Source organism: Tachypleus tridentatus, chromosome 10 (genome assembly GCF_004210375.1).
Source record: "Tachypleus tridentatus isolate NWPU-2018 chromosome 10, ASM421037v1, whole genome shotgun sequence".
Taxonomy (NCBI): domain Eukaryota; kingdom Metazoa; phylum Arthropoda; class Merostomata; order Xiphosura; family Limulidae; genus Tachypleus; species Tachypleus tridentatus.
Window position 1 is genome coordinate 28,615,710 of NC_134834.1, and position 21,720 is coordinate 28,637,429.

Sequence of the window (21,720 nt, forward strand, 5' to 3'; positions counted from 1 at the left end):
ATTAAAGTGATTAGATGATCATTTCATATTGATTAATGTTTTTATATGATCATTTTACGGTGATTAACATCTTCAGATCACCATGTTACAATGAATGGTTAAAGTCTTTTTTGATCATCTTACAATGATTAACGTCTTTAGATGACCATTTTACGGTGATTAACGTCTTTAGATGATTATTCTACGTTAATTAATATCTTTATATGATAATTTTATAACGATTAACGTCTTGAAATGATTATTGTGCAGTAGTTAACATCTTTAGATTATCATTTTGCGGCAATTAACGTCTTTAGATGATCATTTTACAATGATTAACGTCTTTATATGATCATTGTACAGTAGTTAACGTTTTTAGATGATCATTTTACAATGATTAACATGTTTAGTTGATTATTTTGCAGTAGGTAACGTCTTTAGATGATTATTTTACATTGATTAAGACCTTTATATGATTATCTTACAGTGGTTAACGTGTTTTTATATGATTATTTTACAGCGTCTGACGGTTTTATATGAACATTTTATAGTGTTTAATAGTTTTAGATGATCATTCCGTAGTGATTAGCTTACTAGAATGTCCTTTAGTAAGAACTTTCGACCGTCTTGTTGTAGTGGTCGACGTCTTTATATCAAAGACTAAATATTAACATTATACTATTCTTTAAAGTAATTATCATTTTCAGACTGTCCTTTATCAGCAATTAACGTCCTGATGTAGCCTATTTGTAATATTGTCTTAATTAGTAATTAAAGTCCTTCCCTTTAACTCCATGTTTTTTTTTATTATCAGAAGTTAAGGTTTATAAGTTGTAGATTCTAGTCTGGTTATTCTTGTTTTTTTTTTTATAATTGTCCACTGTGCAAGACCTTTTTATTGAGTGATCTGTGACTTTATGATCACAGTATTACAGGTTTCCTCTCCAAGCCTTCCGGCGGCCTGTGAGCAGGCTTTTTGGCCACTTTCTCACTCAGCCATCTTTATAACTAGATTTGTGTTGCAGATTTTCATTCTGACATCTGTTATCCTATCAGCAGCTAATAAAACCAAAACGGTTTTGAGACTGTCCAACTCGACATCTTCCGTCCAGCCAGTAGTTCTTCAAACCAGAACTTTATTGTGATTGTCTCAGTCCGATATTTAATGTTATATCAGTAAAATATTAAAGTATGCTTTATATCAAATTATTTTTTCTCATTATTTTGTTATTCCTCATACGAGACTGATGAACGAAGGTTATGGCTGATAGACCGTGTATCCTCACCGCAATATGGGTTCTAATTCTTCAGTCACCTCCAAAACCTAGGGTACATTTTATATTCCACGTTATAACCTGGGCTCTGGAGATTCCCTCGATTTTTGTTTGTACGTGTTTTTGTTTATAACAAATTATTTTTAATCAGAGGCTTAAGTTTGCTGTTTTTCAAGCAGTCCTTCCTTTTGCTTTTGTTTTGTTTTACTTAAATGTTTATTATTAATATTGTTTGTGTATATTTATGGTCTATTTTTAATTCTTTGACAATTCAAGGCAGTATGTCTTTTCCTGGGTTAGACAAAAAAATCAATTACATTAATACAAACTTAACATTTGTCATAATCTTTAAACGAGCGCATTCAGGTTTCCAATCTTTAAACCTACATCTTCTGCAAAGTTAAATAGCAGTATAATTCCTGTGGTTCGTCTGTGGCATTATACATCACTATCAAGTCTGATAGCGACTTTGATGACTCCAATTTAACTATAATTCTTTGCATCTCTACCTCTACTAACTACACAAGCTTTTTACACGATGCAGTTGGTACAGCCGGGATGACTCTACCAAAACTTAGAACCTGTACAACTGCTTGTTCACAAGCTGCAGGCGAAATCTGAAACCCTGTGAGAAACGGATATCAATATCCGATGTTTCTCTTCAGTAATGACGATTTATGGAGTTCCTGCAGAGAGTCTAAAGAACCGAAGTACGACACAAAAAACATAGAACATTAAGCTTCAAACGACGACATAACATTACATAATAAACAACTCAATTCCATAAAATTTCACCGCAAAAATACGTTTTAGTTAAATGTTCATGACCGGGTATTTATTCATAATACACATATAATATCTGCAAAACTATCAACTGGTTGTAATTTAAATGTATGTTTTTATGAATTAACCACTGGAAAAAATTTCTATTTAAAATCAACTATATTTCTCCTAGGTGTCACTTCTTACCATTTCTTAGGTTGGACTAAAGAGGCCTAGTATAGTTTCGGTTTTCAACTGGCCTTGCTACAGAATTATGCCTTGCGTGAAACTAATATTTAAAATTTTGCAGTCCACCAAACATAAAAATAATCTTTTTGTTCATAATCTTATCTCGTATACTTGTACACCGTTTACAACTCAGTGAGTCAACGTGGAATTACGTGGCCTGTAATCAGCGAACCTAGACGATAAATCCGAGATTTCGTAGTTCGCATTTTTCATTAAATTTTATCTTATGCGTTTTTATTACATTATATAGTACTTATTCAGTAGATCCTCGAGGAACTGCGTGTCGTTGTGGTTAGTGTGCATGGCTGTTGATTTGAAAATTCGTGGTTCGTATCCCCTTGTAGAAAAAAACGTGATTCTGTAATTCGGAGTCCTGGATAAACTACAATAGTGACATTCGAATTCCACTGTCTGCTACCGAGAGTTAACGTTAGGTATATAATCCATTTTCTAATTAGTTCATCATTATATCACATTTTCACAAATAACGTATTACTATAAACCGTAAATAAACAATTCTAATTTATTCCTTTAGAATTTTATCCTACATTTCAGTTTCTGATAATACAAATGAGTCACAAATCATGGTTTCTTTTAAATGCACAGTCAACACACACACACACGTGTCTCATACTTTGGGAATAATTTTCCCTAATATATTCTGTTAGAGCCTCGGTATGGCCAGGTAGTTAGGACTATCGACTCGCAATTTGAGAATCCCTGGTCCGAATCTTCGTCACACCAAACATATTGCTCTTTCAGCTGTGGGAGGGTTATACTGTGACGGTCAATCCCACTATTCGTTAGTAAAAGAGTAGCTGAAGAGTTGGGTGGTGATGGCTAGCTACCTTCCCTCTAGTCTTAAGGACGGCTAGCGCAGATAGCCCTCGCGTAGCTTTGCGCGAGATTAAAAATAAACAAACAATCCTGTTAGTTTGTCAGTATTCATATCATTTAAGCATACAGATCACTGTTTTATTTAGGGTACGAGACAAACATTTACTACTTACACTATCTTCTACATCAGTTGTCCTACTTTTCGCGCTTGAGATCTACGATTCTTTAAATGCACATCTCGCTCGTTTTTTCACGGAAACTAACGAACCGTTGTCACGATATCCTTGATTTAAAAAACATGCTCGTTTTTGTTTCACCGTACTGTGGTAATTCTGATGAAAAAACAGCACATAAAACACAGGACAAATTCGTTTTACAACTCGAGGATTTAGAACCTTTTCTATGAACACATCCCGAAGATGCCAGAAGTTTAGGACTAATACACATAAAAAAAAAATTATTTACTATTTATTAGTTACGACCTAGATACTAATAGTATTTTGTCATCTGGTTACCGCTTTTGTCTTTATTTCGTTTGTTTTAAAAATTTAACGCAAAGCAACAGAAGGGCTACGTGTCTATGGCCCTCCATTATTTCCGGTAGTTTAAGGGAAATGTATCTAGCCAACAGAACCCACTGCCAAACCTTGGAGAACTCTGTTCGACTCCAAAAGGTAGGATCTGACTGCCACTCTTTTAGCGTTCTCGCGGCCTAAACATATAAAGTATGTTTTAAGAGCAACAGGGAGCATGTCGTGAGAAAGTTTGCCTCGTACCACCCTCCAGGCGCGCTAATCATAAGGCCAGGTTTAACCACTTCTTCTTTAGGCAGCATAATAAAAGCAGTAAAACAAGTGTTAAGTGTTGTATGTTTACAGTATGTAAAAATATGTGCCTTCCGGTGGTTTGTGGTAAGTTCGTTTGTTGTAGTTAGACGTAAAACTGCTTAAGTGACAATACGTATTGCTACTATCACGGTTATTGATCGCCGTGCCATGTGGTGGGCAGAGAATAAATAGCTCATTGTTTAACTTTGCGCTTAAAAATAAGCCGATAAACAAAGGTGACACCAGAAAAGTTTCGGTGTATTACTAAATCAGTTTATTAATTAGCCAGGCAGTTCGTGATTGATCATCTTATACGTTTACATATCAAAGTGAAAATAAACAATGCCATTTTTAAACACATTTTAATAATACTCATGTAGATTAGCTCAAATAGAAAATTGTTGCTTTAAATTTTAACCCTCAAAACTCAACTTAGATTAGTTGCACGATTTTTCTAAATCATCGTAATTCAAGTTCAATTACAATCACGTGCTATTCCTTTCTTTTTAGCCTTCGAAACTCTAGTTCGGTTAACCCTAAAAATTTCGAGGGAAACTCAGTGTCACCGTTTCTAATTCTACCCTTACAACTCAAGACGAGTTAAGTACTTAGAGCTTTAGTTTAAATTCTTAAGAGCACCAATCAGAATATGTGTGATATCTTATATCAAAGGCACTTAGGCCTATCTTTTGTATTCGCCGAGGGGAATCGAACCCCTGATTCTAGCATTGTAAATCTGAACACTTTTTTTCTTTATTTAATTTGCCCTCATGGATGGTATAAACATAAATACATGATGTTCTAAAAACACGTATGTTTTAGAAGTCTTGATGAAAATGAAACAGAAACCCTATAAGTACCTCATATTCTAGGAACAGAATGTGTTAATAATATTATATAACAATAAAATACACAACTGAGTAAAAGATTCATATCATAACACACTGCCCAGAAGAATACTGATCAGACATTTGCCAGCAGTAAACAGTTTCATAAAATACAACTGTAACTTCTCACACAGTACTCATCCCTGTGGGACCTCTTTCACCAAATATTCGTGATCCCTGTGTATATTACAAAAGTCTAATAGATTGTCTTTGAACTTGAACCATACGAAATCAAAACAGATTTTGTTTTTAATCCGAGCTTTAATAAAATGTATAAATACTACATGAACACCACGTGTCAAAAACCTCAGCACGTGTAGAATATACCACACATTTTGTCGAGCACATACAAAAGCGGAACAACTTGCTATAATGTAAACCTACATTCAAAGCCACTTATTGTTTCTCTTGATCCAATAAAGTACGATCCAAAACTATCTCCAACAAACCCAAGCCCACAAATCCTGTAGACTGGGACAATGGAAAAACAAATGAACTATAGTTTCTCGAGTACGACTACTAAAGGAACATAGCCCTGTCGAATGTCTTTAGACATGTGAATTAATTTAACATTTGTAGTCACAGTATGGTGTCAAAAAAAGATGGCCTAAATTACAGTATCAAAACCAACAAATGAATCAAAAGATCCCTTCTAAAGAGAAGCCCAATCATTATTGGATAAAGTATGTCTCCAAAACTGATGTGTTACGTGAGTATGATATTGCTCTGCAATCCACAAAATATCTTGGTCAAAGGAAATCCATGAAATAAAGTAACTTCCAAACCAAAATACAAAACACGCGTAGGAAAAGATACACCTGAAGGTAATCCAGACGTAAGAAACGATATTGAACCTGAGGGTAACGCCGAGTGAAGTTGACGGAAACGTTTAGTAAGAAATTCCTCAGGTAGCGCACCATTGTTAGAGAACACCAACTCAATAACACCCGATTTACGGAGAAAACGAGGCATAACGTCATAATAACGTCAGTGACTCCAGCGGTAATAAAATTCAGAAAAATAGAACTTTGTCCACAAGATTAGGGTTAAGAAACAAAAGTTGTTTCAAAATGCCAAAACAATTATCATTTGACAGATGATGAAACCCACTCGAAAAAAATTCCCCATCCTTTAAAAATCTCAGCAATGTGTGAAAGTAACATTCACATGAAACGTGGGACTGTTTGATAAGATAAAACATCAACACCAAGCTGCTCATCACCATATAGTCCAAAATGAAAGTCCAACAACAACCGTAGTGCCCCATGATAGTGTCCCAGCGAACAAGTTACAAAGTCTAATATCAGCAAATTTGAGTTCACCTTCACGAATTAGTTTAACTAACACCTCATAACGAACACTGTGAATACCACTATCACATAGAAACTTCAAAACATATCTCCGTAATAAAGCAAAGGTGAACTATAGAATCTGAAAATGACACCATAATATAGAGGTCGCCAAAGCATTAACCATCACCACCCTACATTCAAAGATAAATCTGTGTGACGCCAGGCTGTTAAGATGGGTATGACACGTCGAAAAATATCATGTCAATTTATATGATACATCACAACACCATCAGGATGAAACCTGGTGTGAAGAATCTTTACTTGTTGGGAGGATACTGAACTCGCTTCAAAAACCTTTACTTCTGAGAGACCTAATTTCTTAGCCATAAACCCTTGCTCTTATCATAATTAATCAGACTACCCGACGCTCTCCCATAAAAATGATAAATTTGTGTAACTGAAGCTATAGAAGTGACATCACTGAGTGTCAAAGTTGTGTCATAATGGTGTTGATACACCAGATTAGTATCGGACGAAAATAGAAAATCAGGAATACCATTGTGCTGAATGATCATACTTTGAAAAAGTTCCACACAAATAGTGTACAACAAAGCTGACAGAGGATACCCTGGCGGAGACCTTGAGTAATACTAATAGAGTTAGTAAAAATCCAGTATATTTTACAATACTAGAAATTTCAGAATAAGAGATAATAATCCAACTGAGGATGTTATCCCCAAACCCATCTTGTTTAAACAGCGAGAACAAATAACCATATTCAACACGATCGATAGCCTTCATTTGAACATTCTTGAGCAGAATTCCTTCTTGTTGTGTTTGATCGAGAGATTCCATCAGCAACTTTAAATTGGAGGGCACCTCAACTACACCTAGACTGGTCCTGTGAAATGATACTATTTATAACCTGAGACCATCTCATAGCTAATATTTTAGTCGAAATCTTATAGAGACCATCTCATAGCTAATATTTTAGTCGAAATCTTATAGAGACCATCTCATAGCTAATATTTTAGTCGAAATCTTATAGTCACAATTCAGAAGCATCAACAGACAATAGTTCTCTGGTAATCTTCTATCTCCTACATTTGGAAGCAAAATAAGTACACCAATCTTCATGGTACCAAGTAAAACACCTCCCTAGGAAACTCCTTGTAAACTCCGACCGAAATCTTCAATGAATAAATGTACAAAACGCCTGTAAAAGTCTATGATGAACTCATCTTCTCCTGGACATGTGTTTCCTTTAAGATGCTACGAAGCCTTCCTAACTTCGTCAATACTGACTTCAGCACTACACATAATACAATAAGAATCGCTCAATATGGTGGATACATAAGACAGTTTGTTGTTGTTGTTGTTGCTTTTGGAATTTCGCACAAAGCTACTAGAGGGCTATCTGTGCTAGCCGTCCCTAATTTAGCAGTGTAAGACTAGAGGGAAGGCAGCTAGTCATCATCACCCACCGCCAACTCTTGGACTACTCTTTTACCTAAGAAATGTGAGATTTACCGTCAAATTATAACGCCCCCACGGCTGGGAGGGCGAGCATGTTTGGCGCGACTCGGGCGCGAACCCGCGACCCTCCGATTACGAAGCGCACGCCTTAACGCGTTAGGCCATGCCAGGCCCGTACATAAAACAGTATCTCTACTAAAGACGAATATTCCACATCCTCTGACTCACAAAGGGTAAAATAAAAGTCATGTAGAACAGCCTCAATATCTTTAGAATCAGAAACTAATACATCCTCTGGAGCGAAAACATGCCGTATTTTCAGTTTCCTGGATCAAACCAGTCCAGTACGAAGGGAGTATTTGCTGGAACGTTCAGTATCTTCAAACAACCTCACATGACATCTTAACACTATACTGTCTATCCTTTGCATATCTAATTTCTCCAACGTAGCTTCCATATCGTAGAGTTTTTGATAGGACCCAGAAGAACAGGATGAAATCAAAGTATGCTCACGATTTATAGCCACTCTTCAAATCTGCCTGTCGTACGTTACTAGCACGAGCCCGGCGAGCACCATAAACTATAGTAAGTTGTTTGATAGCATTCTTCAACCTCACATACCACGACAAATATCCTGAAGATAAATAGACCAACCTCGACTTCGTTGTATTAAAAGAATAACCGTTTCAGCATAATCGAAATCCTTAAATAAACTATTATTAAAGTGCCAGAACCCAGGACCACGAGGAACACTGTTAAATTGAAAACCATTTGTCAAGAGAGTATGATCTGTCTGGGAAACCTAAGACCTATCAAAAGGCAACACATTAGGACTAACCATAATTTTGTCAGTCTGAGACTGAATCAATGAACCTTTGGTAAACTTCCTCCAAGTAAAACTACGTGTATGAACATAAAGAAAGTACTTAGCAAGGTATTAAAAGTGTAAGACTAGCATCACAATTTTATTTTACTGGAGATTTACCTAACACAATGTCCGTAACATAATTAAAAACCTCTACCGCAACCAAGTTTTTATCTGTTGGAAAACTGTAATTAAACCATTAAGAAATCCAACTCTCTTAGAAGTATTCAAAGGAGCACACACATTAAACAATACAAATGATAAGTAATGAAATGTAAAATAACAGCAACAACTCTCCCAAACTGACCCGCATAATACAAACTCACAAACTGAGTGATGAACAAACACTGACCACTGTTTAGCTCCTACTGCATAAAACAGAAAAACGACCCTGACTAAAATTCGCAAACAAAATGAAAATGGCCGTTTGTAAAAAACAAATTTTCTCTCGGAAAGAAGTTATAGAATAGCGTGAACTAAAATATGTTAAATATTTTCCCAATTTGCTAAGCATCCTCAACCTGTTAGTGTTCACCATCCATATTTTAAATGGAAAAGGTATAAATGAAATAGAACTATGTTTGAACATTACAGTCTATCAGTAGTTGTTTTCATACGAGATGAGGAAGCTTCAAACATCGTTTCTGTCCTCATGGGAGAAGATTTCACCTTCATATCAAACTTTTCAGCCTATTTCCATTTCTGTGTGGTAGAGAACTGGTGCTTATCATTGTCCAACAACGAAGTCTATTGATCTTCTGCCAGTAATTTAGGAACACAATCAGCATACAGACTTCCACATTGCTTCTAAACCTCTGTAAGACGTTCCTCATCACTTTCAATAGATGAAGGTTGAATTAATTTCACCAGCTTCACGATCCACCCCTACAACCTCATGACCTAATGGTGCCTCGACTGTATGATCTTTCTCAACTCCCCGACAAAGTTAAGCAAAGATGACTTGCTGATGACAACGATGACAAATCAGCTAAGGACAATCCTCGTCCAGATGATCTTCACGAGACACGTTGTTGATGGTCACGGTTTGTTTTATTGAAGAAACTTTTAGCCTTAACTTCCCACTCAAAGTCGTTAACTAAGAAATAAAGCTGTCATAAGTAACGCACTCAGGTACACCAAAAAATGAAGCAATCAAGGTACTACTGGTCACCCCTTGAGTGACATAGTTTTCACCATGAGTATTTAGCCCAGAATCTACCAAAAGTTTAACGTCTTCGGGTAAAATAAATGTGACCTTATAACCCCCGGGAGGAGATGCAATAGAAGAAATGGATTTGGACCAAACTGCGTAATAACATCTTGTATAACTTCACCTTGACCATAATGAGAACCCTACACAAACATAGTTCCCTTTATTACATCTAAGGAGCCGGGTTGTCCAGCTCGAACATCAGCAGAGGTTCGGGTCATAACTAACTAGGTCCAAGAACCTCTACAGTCAAAAATGAAAAAGAAACTTAAAGAAAGAAAAGTTGTCAACTCGCGAGAAAACAAAAACAATAAAAAAAGTGTAAAGCGTTATCACAAGTCTAAACAAGAGCTCAAGTAAAACACGTCTAATCAATCCGAAGACTTACCACTGTCCCACCGAGGGACGAGGGACACTCAAATCAAATAAAGTGTGCGAGATTTAGTTTCAACCCACAAAACTAAAGTCAGTTTAATTGTATACATAATAGTATTTTCTAAGATATATATCAGTTGTGAAGGGGGAGTGGAAAACGTTATTTTTTCTCTGACTAATTTTAGCACAATGCAGCTTTGAATCTTTCTCTGTGCAAATGTTTCTCACTAACATTTTCATAATTTTGCATCTAAACCACATTAGAAAGTTGTTGTTTGTTGTTTTCGATTTCGCGCAAAACCACATGAGGGTTATTTGCGCTAGTCGTCCTTTATTCAGCAGTGTAAGAGAGAAGGCTGCTAGTGATCACCACCCGCCGCCAACTCTTGGGCTACTCTTTTACCAACGAATAGTGGGACTAAACGTCACATTGTAACGCCCGCACGGCTGAAAGGACGAGTATGTTTGGTGGGACGGGGATTCGAACCCGCGACCCTCAGATTACGAATCGAATGCTCTGATCACCTGGCCATGATGGTCCGACATAAAGAAACATTTAACTTTTCCAGCACATTTACAGTATTATCATATTAGTTGAACATTTTGATTTTTTCATTTTATACACTATAATTTACTAATAAACGCGGTTTTTACTCATGAGTTCTACAGACTTGAATATAATATATTTTCATAAACTTTCGTATAATTTAAAGAAAGCCAATACAATAAAGTAAACATTCCTTGAGTTTAACCATAAATTACATACTTATTTCTCTGCCTATGGACTAAGAACAGTTATCTAACAACTAGCAGCTCGTGCCTTCTGTGTACCAATTCTAGGCAGAGATCGGCGTGACAGAAAAGAAAAGAAGATGTAAGGAAGTGTTTTACTGGCTCAAGTGTTTAACTTCTCGAATTTTTATCCAATAAAAACTGCCGAGTCAGCGACAAAATAAGTTCAATAATGGACTCGCTCGACCGTGTAAGACAGCAATTTTTTTTAAAGAAATTAAAAAATATAAACCGATGTATGTGCAGTAAAGAGTATATAATGCTCTAGAAATATTTCTTTGAAGTTCTAATAAAAAGGTCATTGTTATTTTCTTTGTTCTAATAAAAAGGTCATTGTTATTTTATTTGTTCTAATAAAAAGGTCATTGTTGTTTTATTTGTTCTAATAAAAAGGTCATTGTTGTTTTATTTGTTTGACGTGAAGTATACAACTAAACAACGCGACAACTACGCTTTGCACATCGAAGGTATCTAGGCCCAAATTCTAGCGTTATAAGTCTTCAAACTTACCGTTGAGCTACCGGATAAGATCGCGATTTGTTTCTGAAAAGAAATTTTTTCAGACCTGAAATCAACAATTAAACTATTAATTTAAATTAATAAATATACACTGTATCATCAGCTCAGATATATTATTTATAATGAAGAGGGACTTATCTTTCAGAAGATAAAGTTTGTAGCTGGCTTGAATGGGTTGCAAAACAAATTTTATTACAAATGTACGTTAACCTTATGTATCTTGTAGTTACATATGCTTGTCGAAACGTTATAAAGTTGTAGTTCATGTACTTTTATTATTTTAGCCATCTGGTAGTGCAACAAAATGTCTGTAGGTTACAACGCTACAAATTGGGTTTAGATATCTGTGATGGGCAGCGCAATGATAGCCATTATATTTAGGTTTGGGCTTAACAGCAACTAACCAGCCAAATAAACAATGACCTTATTAATTTAAATTTAAATTATTTTATCAAAGCTACGCGGGAAAAGAAACTCTTTTAATAAGGTGAGTTATAAATTGGAGACCTAATTATTTTCGTAATCAAAAGAATACAAAGCAGGTTCTTATCTTTTCAAAAAATGATAAGAGTCATATATAGTGTTAGGCTAAAGAACGAAGAGCAAATTCTTATCTGTTCAAATGTAGTGTAAGTCTAGTTTGTTTGTTTCTTTTTAATTTCGCGCAAAGCTACACGAGGGCTATCTGCGCTAGCCGTCCCTAATTTAACAGTGTAAGACTAGAGGGAAGGCAGCTAGTCATCAAAACTCACCGCCAACTCTTTTACCAACGAATAGTGGGACTGACCGTCACATTATAATGCCTCCACGGCTGGGAGGGCGAGCATATTTGGTGCGACCGGGATTCGAACCCATGACTCTCAAATTAGGAGTCGAACGCCTTAACACGCTTGGCCATGCCGGGCCCAAGTGCAACTCAACTCATATTTTGAACATTATTGCTACAGAACGAAACAAAAAAGATTTACTGTCTTTACAATGTTTAAAACGAATTTTCAGATTTATTTATTACAGCGGATGAACTTCCATATTTGGTGACGTTTTGTTGACATTTTACTTATTGGATCTTTTTCTATATCGTAATTTACAAGAGACCTTGTAGTTGTAAAAGCTTTTATTGTGATTAAATGGTTCAATGACCTGTAATCTTTTATTTTTATCCTTAGAAAATCAAAGGTTTATTAATGTAATAGGTCTATAGGTAGACGGATAAAATATTGTGCTACATATTTAAACTGGTTAGAAATTTGCTAGAGTTTTGTTATTTTCTTTACAAAACAAAAATAAAATACGATGTCTCCAACCTCAAGAGCAAACTATATATAAAAATATATGTATATATAATGTGATAAAAGTATATTTTAAAATATTTTTATAATGTTTCATATCTATTAGTAAGTTCCTTCATTAAATATATGTAATTATTTGTTCCCTATTTATATATATTAAACATTTTATAGGTTTTGAAAATTTCCGAGAAGGAGTTTTTAGAGGGCATGGGCGTGTTCTTTGTCTCGTTCGTGGGTCAGTATGGGTATGACCGTGTTTTGTCTGTACTAGGACGGCATATGCGAGACTTCCTCAATGGTCTGGACAACCTACACGAATATCTGAAGTTTAGCTACTCTCGCATGAAGGCGCCATCTTTCTTTTGTGAAAATGAATCTGCATCCGGGTTGACACTACACTATCGAACCAACCGTCGGGGTTTTTTATGGTACACCGTTGGTCAGATAAAAGAAGTAGGTCGACATTTCTACAAAACTGATGTCCATATTGACGTGATCAAGGAGCAGACAGTTATGAACACACTTCACATCACCATGAAGCTCACGTTCGACAACTCGGCTTTTAAACTAGAGGAAAAACACGAAACGACCAAAATTGATAGAGCAATGATGCCTATCCAGGCTTATTTGTTTCTCGATATATTTCCATTCTGTGTTGTGTTTGATGAAAAATTTGTAATTAAAACCATAGGGAACAGCCTACAGAATGTGTTACCAAAATGTGTGGGGAAAAAATTGCTGGATATTTTTGACATCAGTAGACCTATTATCAGTGATTTCACCTGGCGGACTGTAAGTAACACCTTTCCTTCACTTCTACTATAAGTATTCTTTGTACTGTTGAATTTACCATAGAACTGTAAGGGACGCCTTGTTTAGTAATACATTACAAGATTGTTACTGCCATTTTACTTTTGACTTTAGTCGATGATGGTAAGGTATACCTTATTTATTAATATATTACAGGACTGTTACTGCCACCTGGCTGTTGAATTTGGCAAAGAACTGTAAAGAACACCTTATTTAGTAATATACAACAGGAGTGTTACTGCTACCTTATGGTTAGTACCCCGCTGGTAAAGCGGTAAGTCTATGGATTTACAACACTAAAATCAGGGGCTCGATTCCCATCGGTCAGATTAGCAGACAATCTGATGTGGCTTTGCTACAAGAAAAGCATACACACACCCTTACTATTATATTTAGTTGATAACTGTAAGTATTACATTACTGTTGTAGTTATCAGAAGTCTATGGGTACAACCTTTCTTTTTGGACTTGTAACATTACCTCACAGTTGGGTTTAATAAACAGGTACAAGCTACCCAGTAATGTTAGATGTACTAGAGTACTGTAGAGTACCATCTTACTGTTGCACGTACTAGTAAACTGATATTACCGTATTACTGTTGGATGCACTACAGAAACGTAAATGCTACTTTACTCTTGGATTTACTAGAATACTATAAGTACCATTTCACTGTTGATTTCAGAGGATTGTATGAGCCGATTTATCAGAGCACTCTTAAAAAACAACATATTGTTGGTCTCTTAGCAAAGTGTTGTTCCACACTAACTTTAAAATTATTAGAAGACTATAAATGCCATACCATTCTTTTATTTACTGGTAGACTGTAAAGTCATTTCACTGTTGGAGTTAATAGAGGACGAATAGTTCTGTTGTAGTTGTATACAAATATTATAAGTTCCCCTTGCTGATGGACTTCTTAGACGAATACAGTTATTTTTATCCTTCTGTTGAATTCTTAGAGGACTGCTAGTACCTTCCTGCTTCGTTTACAAAAGACTAAAAGTACTCACTTACTTTTGATTTACAAGAGGAACGAAACCATTACCTAACACTAAAAGGTATTAGAGGCGTGCAAGTGTTACCTTATTGTTGAATTTACTGCAGGACTGTAAACAGAACCAAATCATTTGATTTACAAGAAGGTTATAAGTACCACCTTAATATAATTTTTACTAGAGGACTATACTATAATTGCCAACCTTGTTGTTGGATTTACGAGTCATTAACTACTACTTGATTGTTAAATTTATGATGAATTGTGGTATTACAGTATTGGGACATTTACTATAAAACTGTAAAATTTTTTCACTAATGGGTTTTTTAAAGAATTGTTGGGTGCAGATCAGAGGTAGTTTACTGTATAGCTTTATACCAAACTTCAGACAAACAAGAATGTTTGTGCCATTTCACTGCTGAACTTATCAGAAAACTTAAGTACAAAGTGACTATTAGTTTCACTAGATATTATAAATTCCACCTTTATTTTGGAATAAAAAAAGATCTCTTGTCCCATTTTATTGTTTGGCTTATTCGAGGATTGTACCAAATTATTATTGGATTTCCTAGAAAACTACAGGTGTAATTTTAATGTCCAATTTACAATAGAGGGCTATTGCCACCCTACCTTTCTATTGACCGTCAATATTGCCTTGTATTTGGATTTACTATCCGAATGTAATACAACTTTTTATTGTGTTAACTAGAAAACTAAAGACATCGCATTATTGTCAATGTTACAAGATGATGTCCCATTTTACTGATCCGTTTAGAAGACGACTATATGTACTACCTTCCTGTTGGATTTAATAGAAAACTTTAAGTATTATCGAACTGTAGTTTGCAATATATTTACTATAAAAATTTAAATGCTACATTTTTGTATTTTAATGTTGAGTTACACCACATTTAAATTTATTAGATGAGTGTTAATACCAATCACGTACTTGTTATATTTACTAAAGGACTGCAAAATCCATCATCCTTTCGAATCTATTATAGGTCTATAAGTGAAATATTATTACTGGATTTCCTACAGCACTTTAAGTATCAATTTACATGTTAAGTTACCAAATGACTACCATTACCATCTCGCTTTAGAATCTACCGGATGATTAAAGTTTGTTTGTTTGTAATGAGGCACAAAGTTACGTAAACGGCTCTCTGTGCTCTGCCCATCATCGCTAACGAAAGGTTCCATTTTTTAATGTTCTTTATATTAGAGAAATATAAATATCCCCTTCCTGTTGAATTTACTAAAGAACTGTTAGTGCCACCGTAATTGTGGATTTAGTAGAAAAGTACTGTAGGTACCACATTAAAGTTGGATCTCCTAGAAGACTGTAAGTTTACCACATTAAAGTTTGATCTCCTAGAAGACTGTAAGTACTATATTAAAGTTGGATATTCCAGAAGTACTACATTAGAATTGGATATTCCAGAAGTACTACATTAGAGTTGGATATTCCAGAAGTACTACATTAGAATTGGATATTCCAGAAGTACTACATCAGAGTTGGATATTCCAGAAGTACTACATTAGAGTTGGATATTTCAGAAGTACTACATTAGAGTTGGATTTTCTAGAAAACTGTAATTACCATATTAAAGGTTGATCTTTTAGAAGACTGTAAGTACCATATTAAAGTTGGATCTTCTAGAAGACTGTGAGTACTACATTAGAGTTGGATTTTCTAGAAGACTGTAAGTACCTCATTAGAGTTGGATTTTCTAGAAGACTGTGAGTACTACATTAAAGTTGGATCTCCTAGAAGACTTTAAGTACCACATTAGAGTTGAATTTTCTAGAAGGCTATAAGTACTATCTTACATTTGACTATATTAGATGACTAAAAATGTTGCCGTCTTGTTAGATTTAATAAGGGAACGAAAGTGCCGGCGTACTGTTGGATTTACTTAAGGACTCTAAATGAAATATTAATAATGGTTTCACTAAAAGATTGTGAGTATCTCCTTACTTTTGGATTTACAGAAGACAACTAGTATTACTCTAAAGACCAGTTGACTAGAGGACTGTAAGTATCACTTTACTCTTGGATTTATAAGAAAACTGAAAATGTCATTTTAGTGACTTATGCCTTGCAACTGGTGGATGTTCTTCATATACAAATTATGTTAACTACGAAGGTAGATAACTGATGAAATAACTCATGCTAATCTTTATAAGTAGGAATGTAAGAAAATTATGATTCGCTATAGTGATTTTCAAATTGAATTTAGGTTCTTTCTAAGTACGTAGCTCGCTACGATCGGAAATCACTATTGATTACTCACTGTTGGAGATTCATTAGAGTTATCAGCGCCTCCTTGCTGTTTGACTTACTAAAGAAGTAGTTTACATCTGCCTGTCCATGGGCCAATGTCAGTCCACACAGAGATTCGCAAGACGGTTGGAAACAAAAATATGTTTTATATTATAGTTATCGAATTATTTTGTTTCACAATGCAATTTAAAATTATTTATAAAAAGGCAGTAAGTTACAAAGCGATCAGTAATATTGGAAACAGCTGAGCACTATATTCCAAGACAATTAGCAATAACTTCCTATTCATTTTATTTAAGTACCACCTTACTTTTGAATTTATTGGAGAACTTACATGCCGTCTTGTTGTGTCTTGTGCTATAAGTTTAAATGTCACATTACTGTTGGATTTACAAGAGAACAGTTAGTGCCATCTTAAAATTGTACTGACAAGAAGACTTAAGTACCACCTTATAATTGGATTTACAAGAGGACTGTTAGTACCACATTATACCTGGATTTACAAGAGGACTACAATTGGATTTTCTAGAGGACTGTAAGTATCACCTTATAATTGGATTTACAAGTGGACTTTAAGTACCACTTTAGTATCAGTTATACAAAAGAATTACAACTATATCTTGCTATGAGATTTATTAAAGGACTGTGCCATCTTACTGATTAATTATTAGAAGATTATTAGATTTACTACAAGAGTAACAGAACCACTTTAATTTTGAACCTACTAAAGGACTGTAAGTGCCACCTTATTGTTCAATCTATTAATCATGCATATAGCATATTACTTCTGTATTCATAAACCACTGCTTATAACACGTTAATTTTCAGGACTTACTACAACCTTAAGTTTTGCTACCAACTGGATGAAATAAACGTAACGCTATGTCTAAAATTTTGCCCTGCTGTTTTGTTTGATGAAACCACTAAAGAATAATAAATACCCACTAGAAACTGTTGCCAGCTGTTCGGTAAACAAACGATTATTATTGAGTCTAGACCAGTTGATGTGTAATTCACGTGCATGTGAAACTTTTAGCCGTTATTCCAATTATTTTAGGCTAGTTACTTCTGAACTACATATTACTGAGTAAATTTTAAAGTGGTTTGTTTGTTTGTTCTTGAATTTCGCGCAAAACTACACGAGAGCTATCTGCGCTAGCCGTTCCTAATTTAGCAGTGTAAGACTAGAGGGAAGGCAGCTAGTCATCACCACCCACCGCCAACTCTTGGGTTACTCTTTTACCAATGACTAGTAGGATTGACTGTCACATTATAACGCCCCCACGGCTGAAAGGGCGAGCATGTTTGGTGCGACGGGGATTCAAGCCTGGGACTCTCATATTACGGGTCGGGGGCCTCAATCACCTGGCCGCTTTTAAAATGGACGATTGACAATGACTGTTTTAGTGAGTAGCTTACAGTTTACTTATCTTCGGTCTTTGGTCATTGGTTGACCATGAAATGTTAAATCACACATAACTTTTGAATGATCTGTTTTTTTTGCATAGTTTAAAACGTATTCATAAAACGTTTATGAAATGTTTCACGAAAGTGAAAAGCACATTAGCTGTTCAATATCTTCCCTAATGGGAATAATCAATTACATTTAACAATGTCAATGATTGTACTATATTAACTTTTTCACTGTCTCCTGTATTGATAACCTACTCCTTCAGTGCCTAGTTCATTTCTAATTATACAATAAAAACAAAACTAGAATACACAATTTTTATTTATTCCAAACTTGAAAATGGTAAATTTTGAGAAGTTTGAAGAGATTGTTTTTCTTCGTGGTAATAGAAAATTCCAAGTTTATATATCATTGGTCTAGATAAAGGACTTACAGGAGTTGAGCCGTAAAAAAAAATTACGGAAGGATTTTTGAACTCAACTTATTTTACAGTGAGTCATTAAAATCGCTATGATTCTAAAGTGTATTAAAACACTAACAACTAAAATCATCAATATGTATCTTATTGGGTCTTTAAAATCATCAGGACCCTAAAGAGTATTAGCATTACAATAAAACTACTAAATTCATCAGTACATGTATTAATGGGTTTTTAAGTCATCAGCACCCTAAAGAGTATTATAATACAAACAATTCAGAATTGATGTCTTATTATATCTTTAAAATCATTATGGCACTAAAGAGTATTAGCATTACAATAAAACTACTAAATTCATCAGGACATGTATTAATGGGTTTTTAAGTCATCAGCACCCTAAAGAGTATTATAATACAAACAATTCAGAATTGATGTCTTATTATATCTTTAAAATCATTATGACCCTAAACAGTATTAGCATTACAATAAAACTACTAAATCCATCAGTACATGTATTAATATTTTTTTTACGTTATCAGGATCCTAAAGAGTCTAATAATACAAACAATTCAGAACCGTCAATACATGTCTTATTCGGTCTTTAAAATCACTGCAATGAAACATAAACGCCTAACTTTAATTGTGTTCGTTTCTCGTCACGAATTCCATTTCAATGTTAAAAGTTAATGTGGTTAATTTCCTGGTTATCCAAAGCAATATAATACTTACTAACAGACACCTAATCTCCTTATATTATCCCTACTTTCCCTCTTGTTCTCCCTCTATTATCGAATTTACTGGTGACACAGCCTAACGTTTTTCTTCTATGATCTTATGAAGTGCTCCAATTGCTTCTTTTCAATAGTTCAATCTGGCTAATAGAACTGATGTAGCTTGCTGGTAAACTTGTCACTGTTGAGATCAAGCTGTCGCAGTGTGTCAAAAAGATCTGTACTGATGTATTCTCTTCCCTGTAGCTAATGAGCCACACGAACTGTATTTTTGAGCTGATATCCATCAAACCAGTGAGAGGAAAATCTGAAAAAAACAGAGAATATCTGGTCAAAACTCCCATCATGCCACACGTTACAGATATAGTGGATGAAGAAGATAGTGAGTATAATGATGAAGGATATATCTTTCTATCATCTTTATCATCAGTAACCACACTTAAATGTCTTATATGATGAAAGTGGTTAAACATATTTAACGGAAATGACAAGCTAAAGTTATTTTGTTTGTTTCTTTGTTTTTTAATGTCGCGCAAAGCTACATGAGGGCTATCTGCGCTAGCCGTCCCTAATTTAGCAGTGTAAGACTAGAGGGAAGGCAGCTAGACATCACCACCCACCGCCAACTCTTGGTCTACTCTTTTACCAACGAATAGTGCGATTGACAGTCACATTATAATGCTCCCACGGCTGAAAGGGTGAGCATGTTTGATGTAAGCTGAAGATATAATGTCGTTTCTTGGTCGGTTTACATTCATAGTTCTTCAGATGCATGGCTTACGAAATTAAGTCTCCTTATACTAGTTACGCAACAACTAGAAGTGGCTTCTAATTTTCTATAGAAGTCTTTACTCAAAATAATTATATGAAACAAATTAACTTTGTTTTTTATTTCTCGTTTGTTTGGTTTAAATTTCGCGCAAACCTACTCAAGGGCTATCTGCGCTAGTCGTCCCTAATTTAGCAGTGTAAGACTAGAGGGAAGGCAGCTAGTCATCACCACATACCGCCAACTCATGGACTGCTCTTTTACTAACGAATAGTGGGATTGCCCGTAACATTGTAACGCCCCCACGGCTGAAAGGGCGAGCATGTTTGGTGCGACTAGGATTCGAACCCATGACCCTCGAATTACGAGTCGAACGCCTTTACACGCTTGGCCATGCCGGACCCGTTTTATTTCTCACTTTTAAAGTGAAATTAAAAATATCGTCTGTGACGTAGAAACCTAATGTATTCCCTGATTGGCTTCACCCTCTGCTGTGGACTGTAGTTTCGCTTATTCAGTGCTTATCAGCACAATTCGGTACATAAACCAAGGAAATGCATTTAGGCTTGTTTTAATGATAGTCTCAATCTCACACATGAAATTTTTTCCATGTTCTTACAGTGAACTCACACAATGATCCTTGTTCCTAATTATTCATTAAATGTTTTTATTCTAAGAAGAAGACTAGCTTCATGTTGATGAAATATAAGATGTTTAATATCTCTATAATTTAGTCATATATATATATATATTTATATATATACACATAATATCTATAAAGGTGTATCGTATATAGTTATTCGATATTTCTTTTAAAATTAAATCGTATAATTTCAATACATCTCTTATTAAGTCATACATAATATTTTAACGTCTCCTTAAATAAGTCAATGTATCCCGATTTAATTAATTTTTAATATTTCATGTGACTATAAATGTCTCCCAAATAACGTCATACTTGATTGCTTCCCTATTTACGTCATACGTCAAACTTCACGCCTTTATGTCTCCATAAATAAATCACATATAATATTGAGTGCAAATTTGCACACCACTCTATCTGCGCTCTTTCAACTGTAGGAAATAGAATCCCCGGTTCTAGTGTCATAGGTCCGGAGAGGTACCGTTGACCAACCGGGTTACATATATTTTTAATGCAGCTATAAATGACATATATCACAAGTCATGTGGCATACTTAATGTCTCCTTAGTTATGTCACATAAAATTATTAATACATCCCACTTAATTAATCTCAGATTAATTTTGTTATAGGTAACTATAAACGCTTGAGAGACGGGGACTAACATAGGTATCACTGTAAATTATACATTTACATTACAAAGATAAAGATAAAAATCTTAGGGTGTTATCCTTGCTAAAGTAACGTTAAAAAACAGTCAGGTTTCGTTTCAATAGCATGAAATTTATTATAACTATATATTCTAATTCTTAACATTAGTTCTAACACTAAGGGCACGGTACAGATAGCCAACTTTGTGGCTTTGTTATTAACTTCAACCAAACCAACAGTTTGAATCTATATTTTTATTAGATCCCGAAGATAAGCTATTACATCTCAAGGGACAAATGTTGTTTATGGAAGAATGGGCCTACATGGTTTACTTAGCTTCACCCGAGTAAGTTATATTATATTAATAACAGTTAT

The 21,720-nt window shown here is 34.9% G+C and overlaps 1 protein-coding gene across 1 annotated transcript in view; it reads left to right on the forward strand.

The window, feature by feature from the left end:
• The window catches only part of LOC143228038 (soluble guanylate cyclase 88E-like), a 93,471-nt gene that overhangs the window by 40,467 nt on the left and 31,284 nt on the right, over positions 1 to 21,720 (forward strand). Inside the window, exons 2-4 of the mRNA XM_076459383.1 lie at positions 12,805 to 13,425; positions 19,531 to 19,666; positions 21,607 to 21,691. Coding sequence (XP_076315498.1) covers positions 12,805 to 13,425; positions 19,531 to 19,666; positions 21,607 to 21,691 — 842 coding nt within the window. The remainder of the gene's footprint in view (positions 1 to 12,804; positions 13,426 to 19,530; positions 19,667 to 21,606; positions 21,692 to 21,720) is intronic.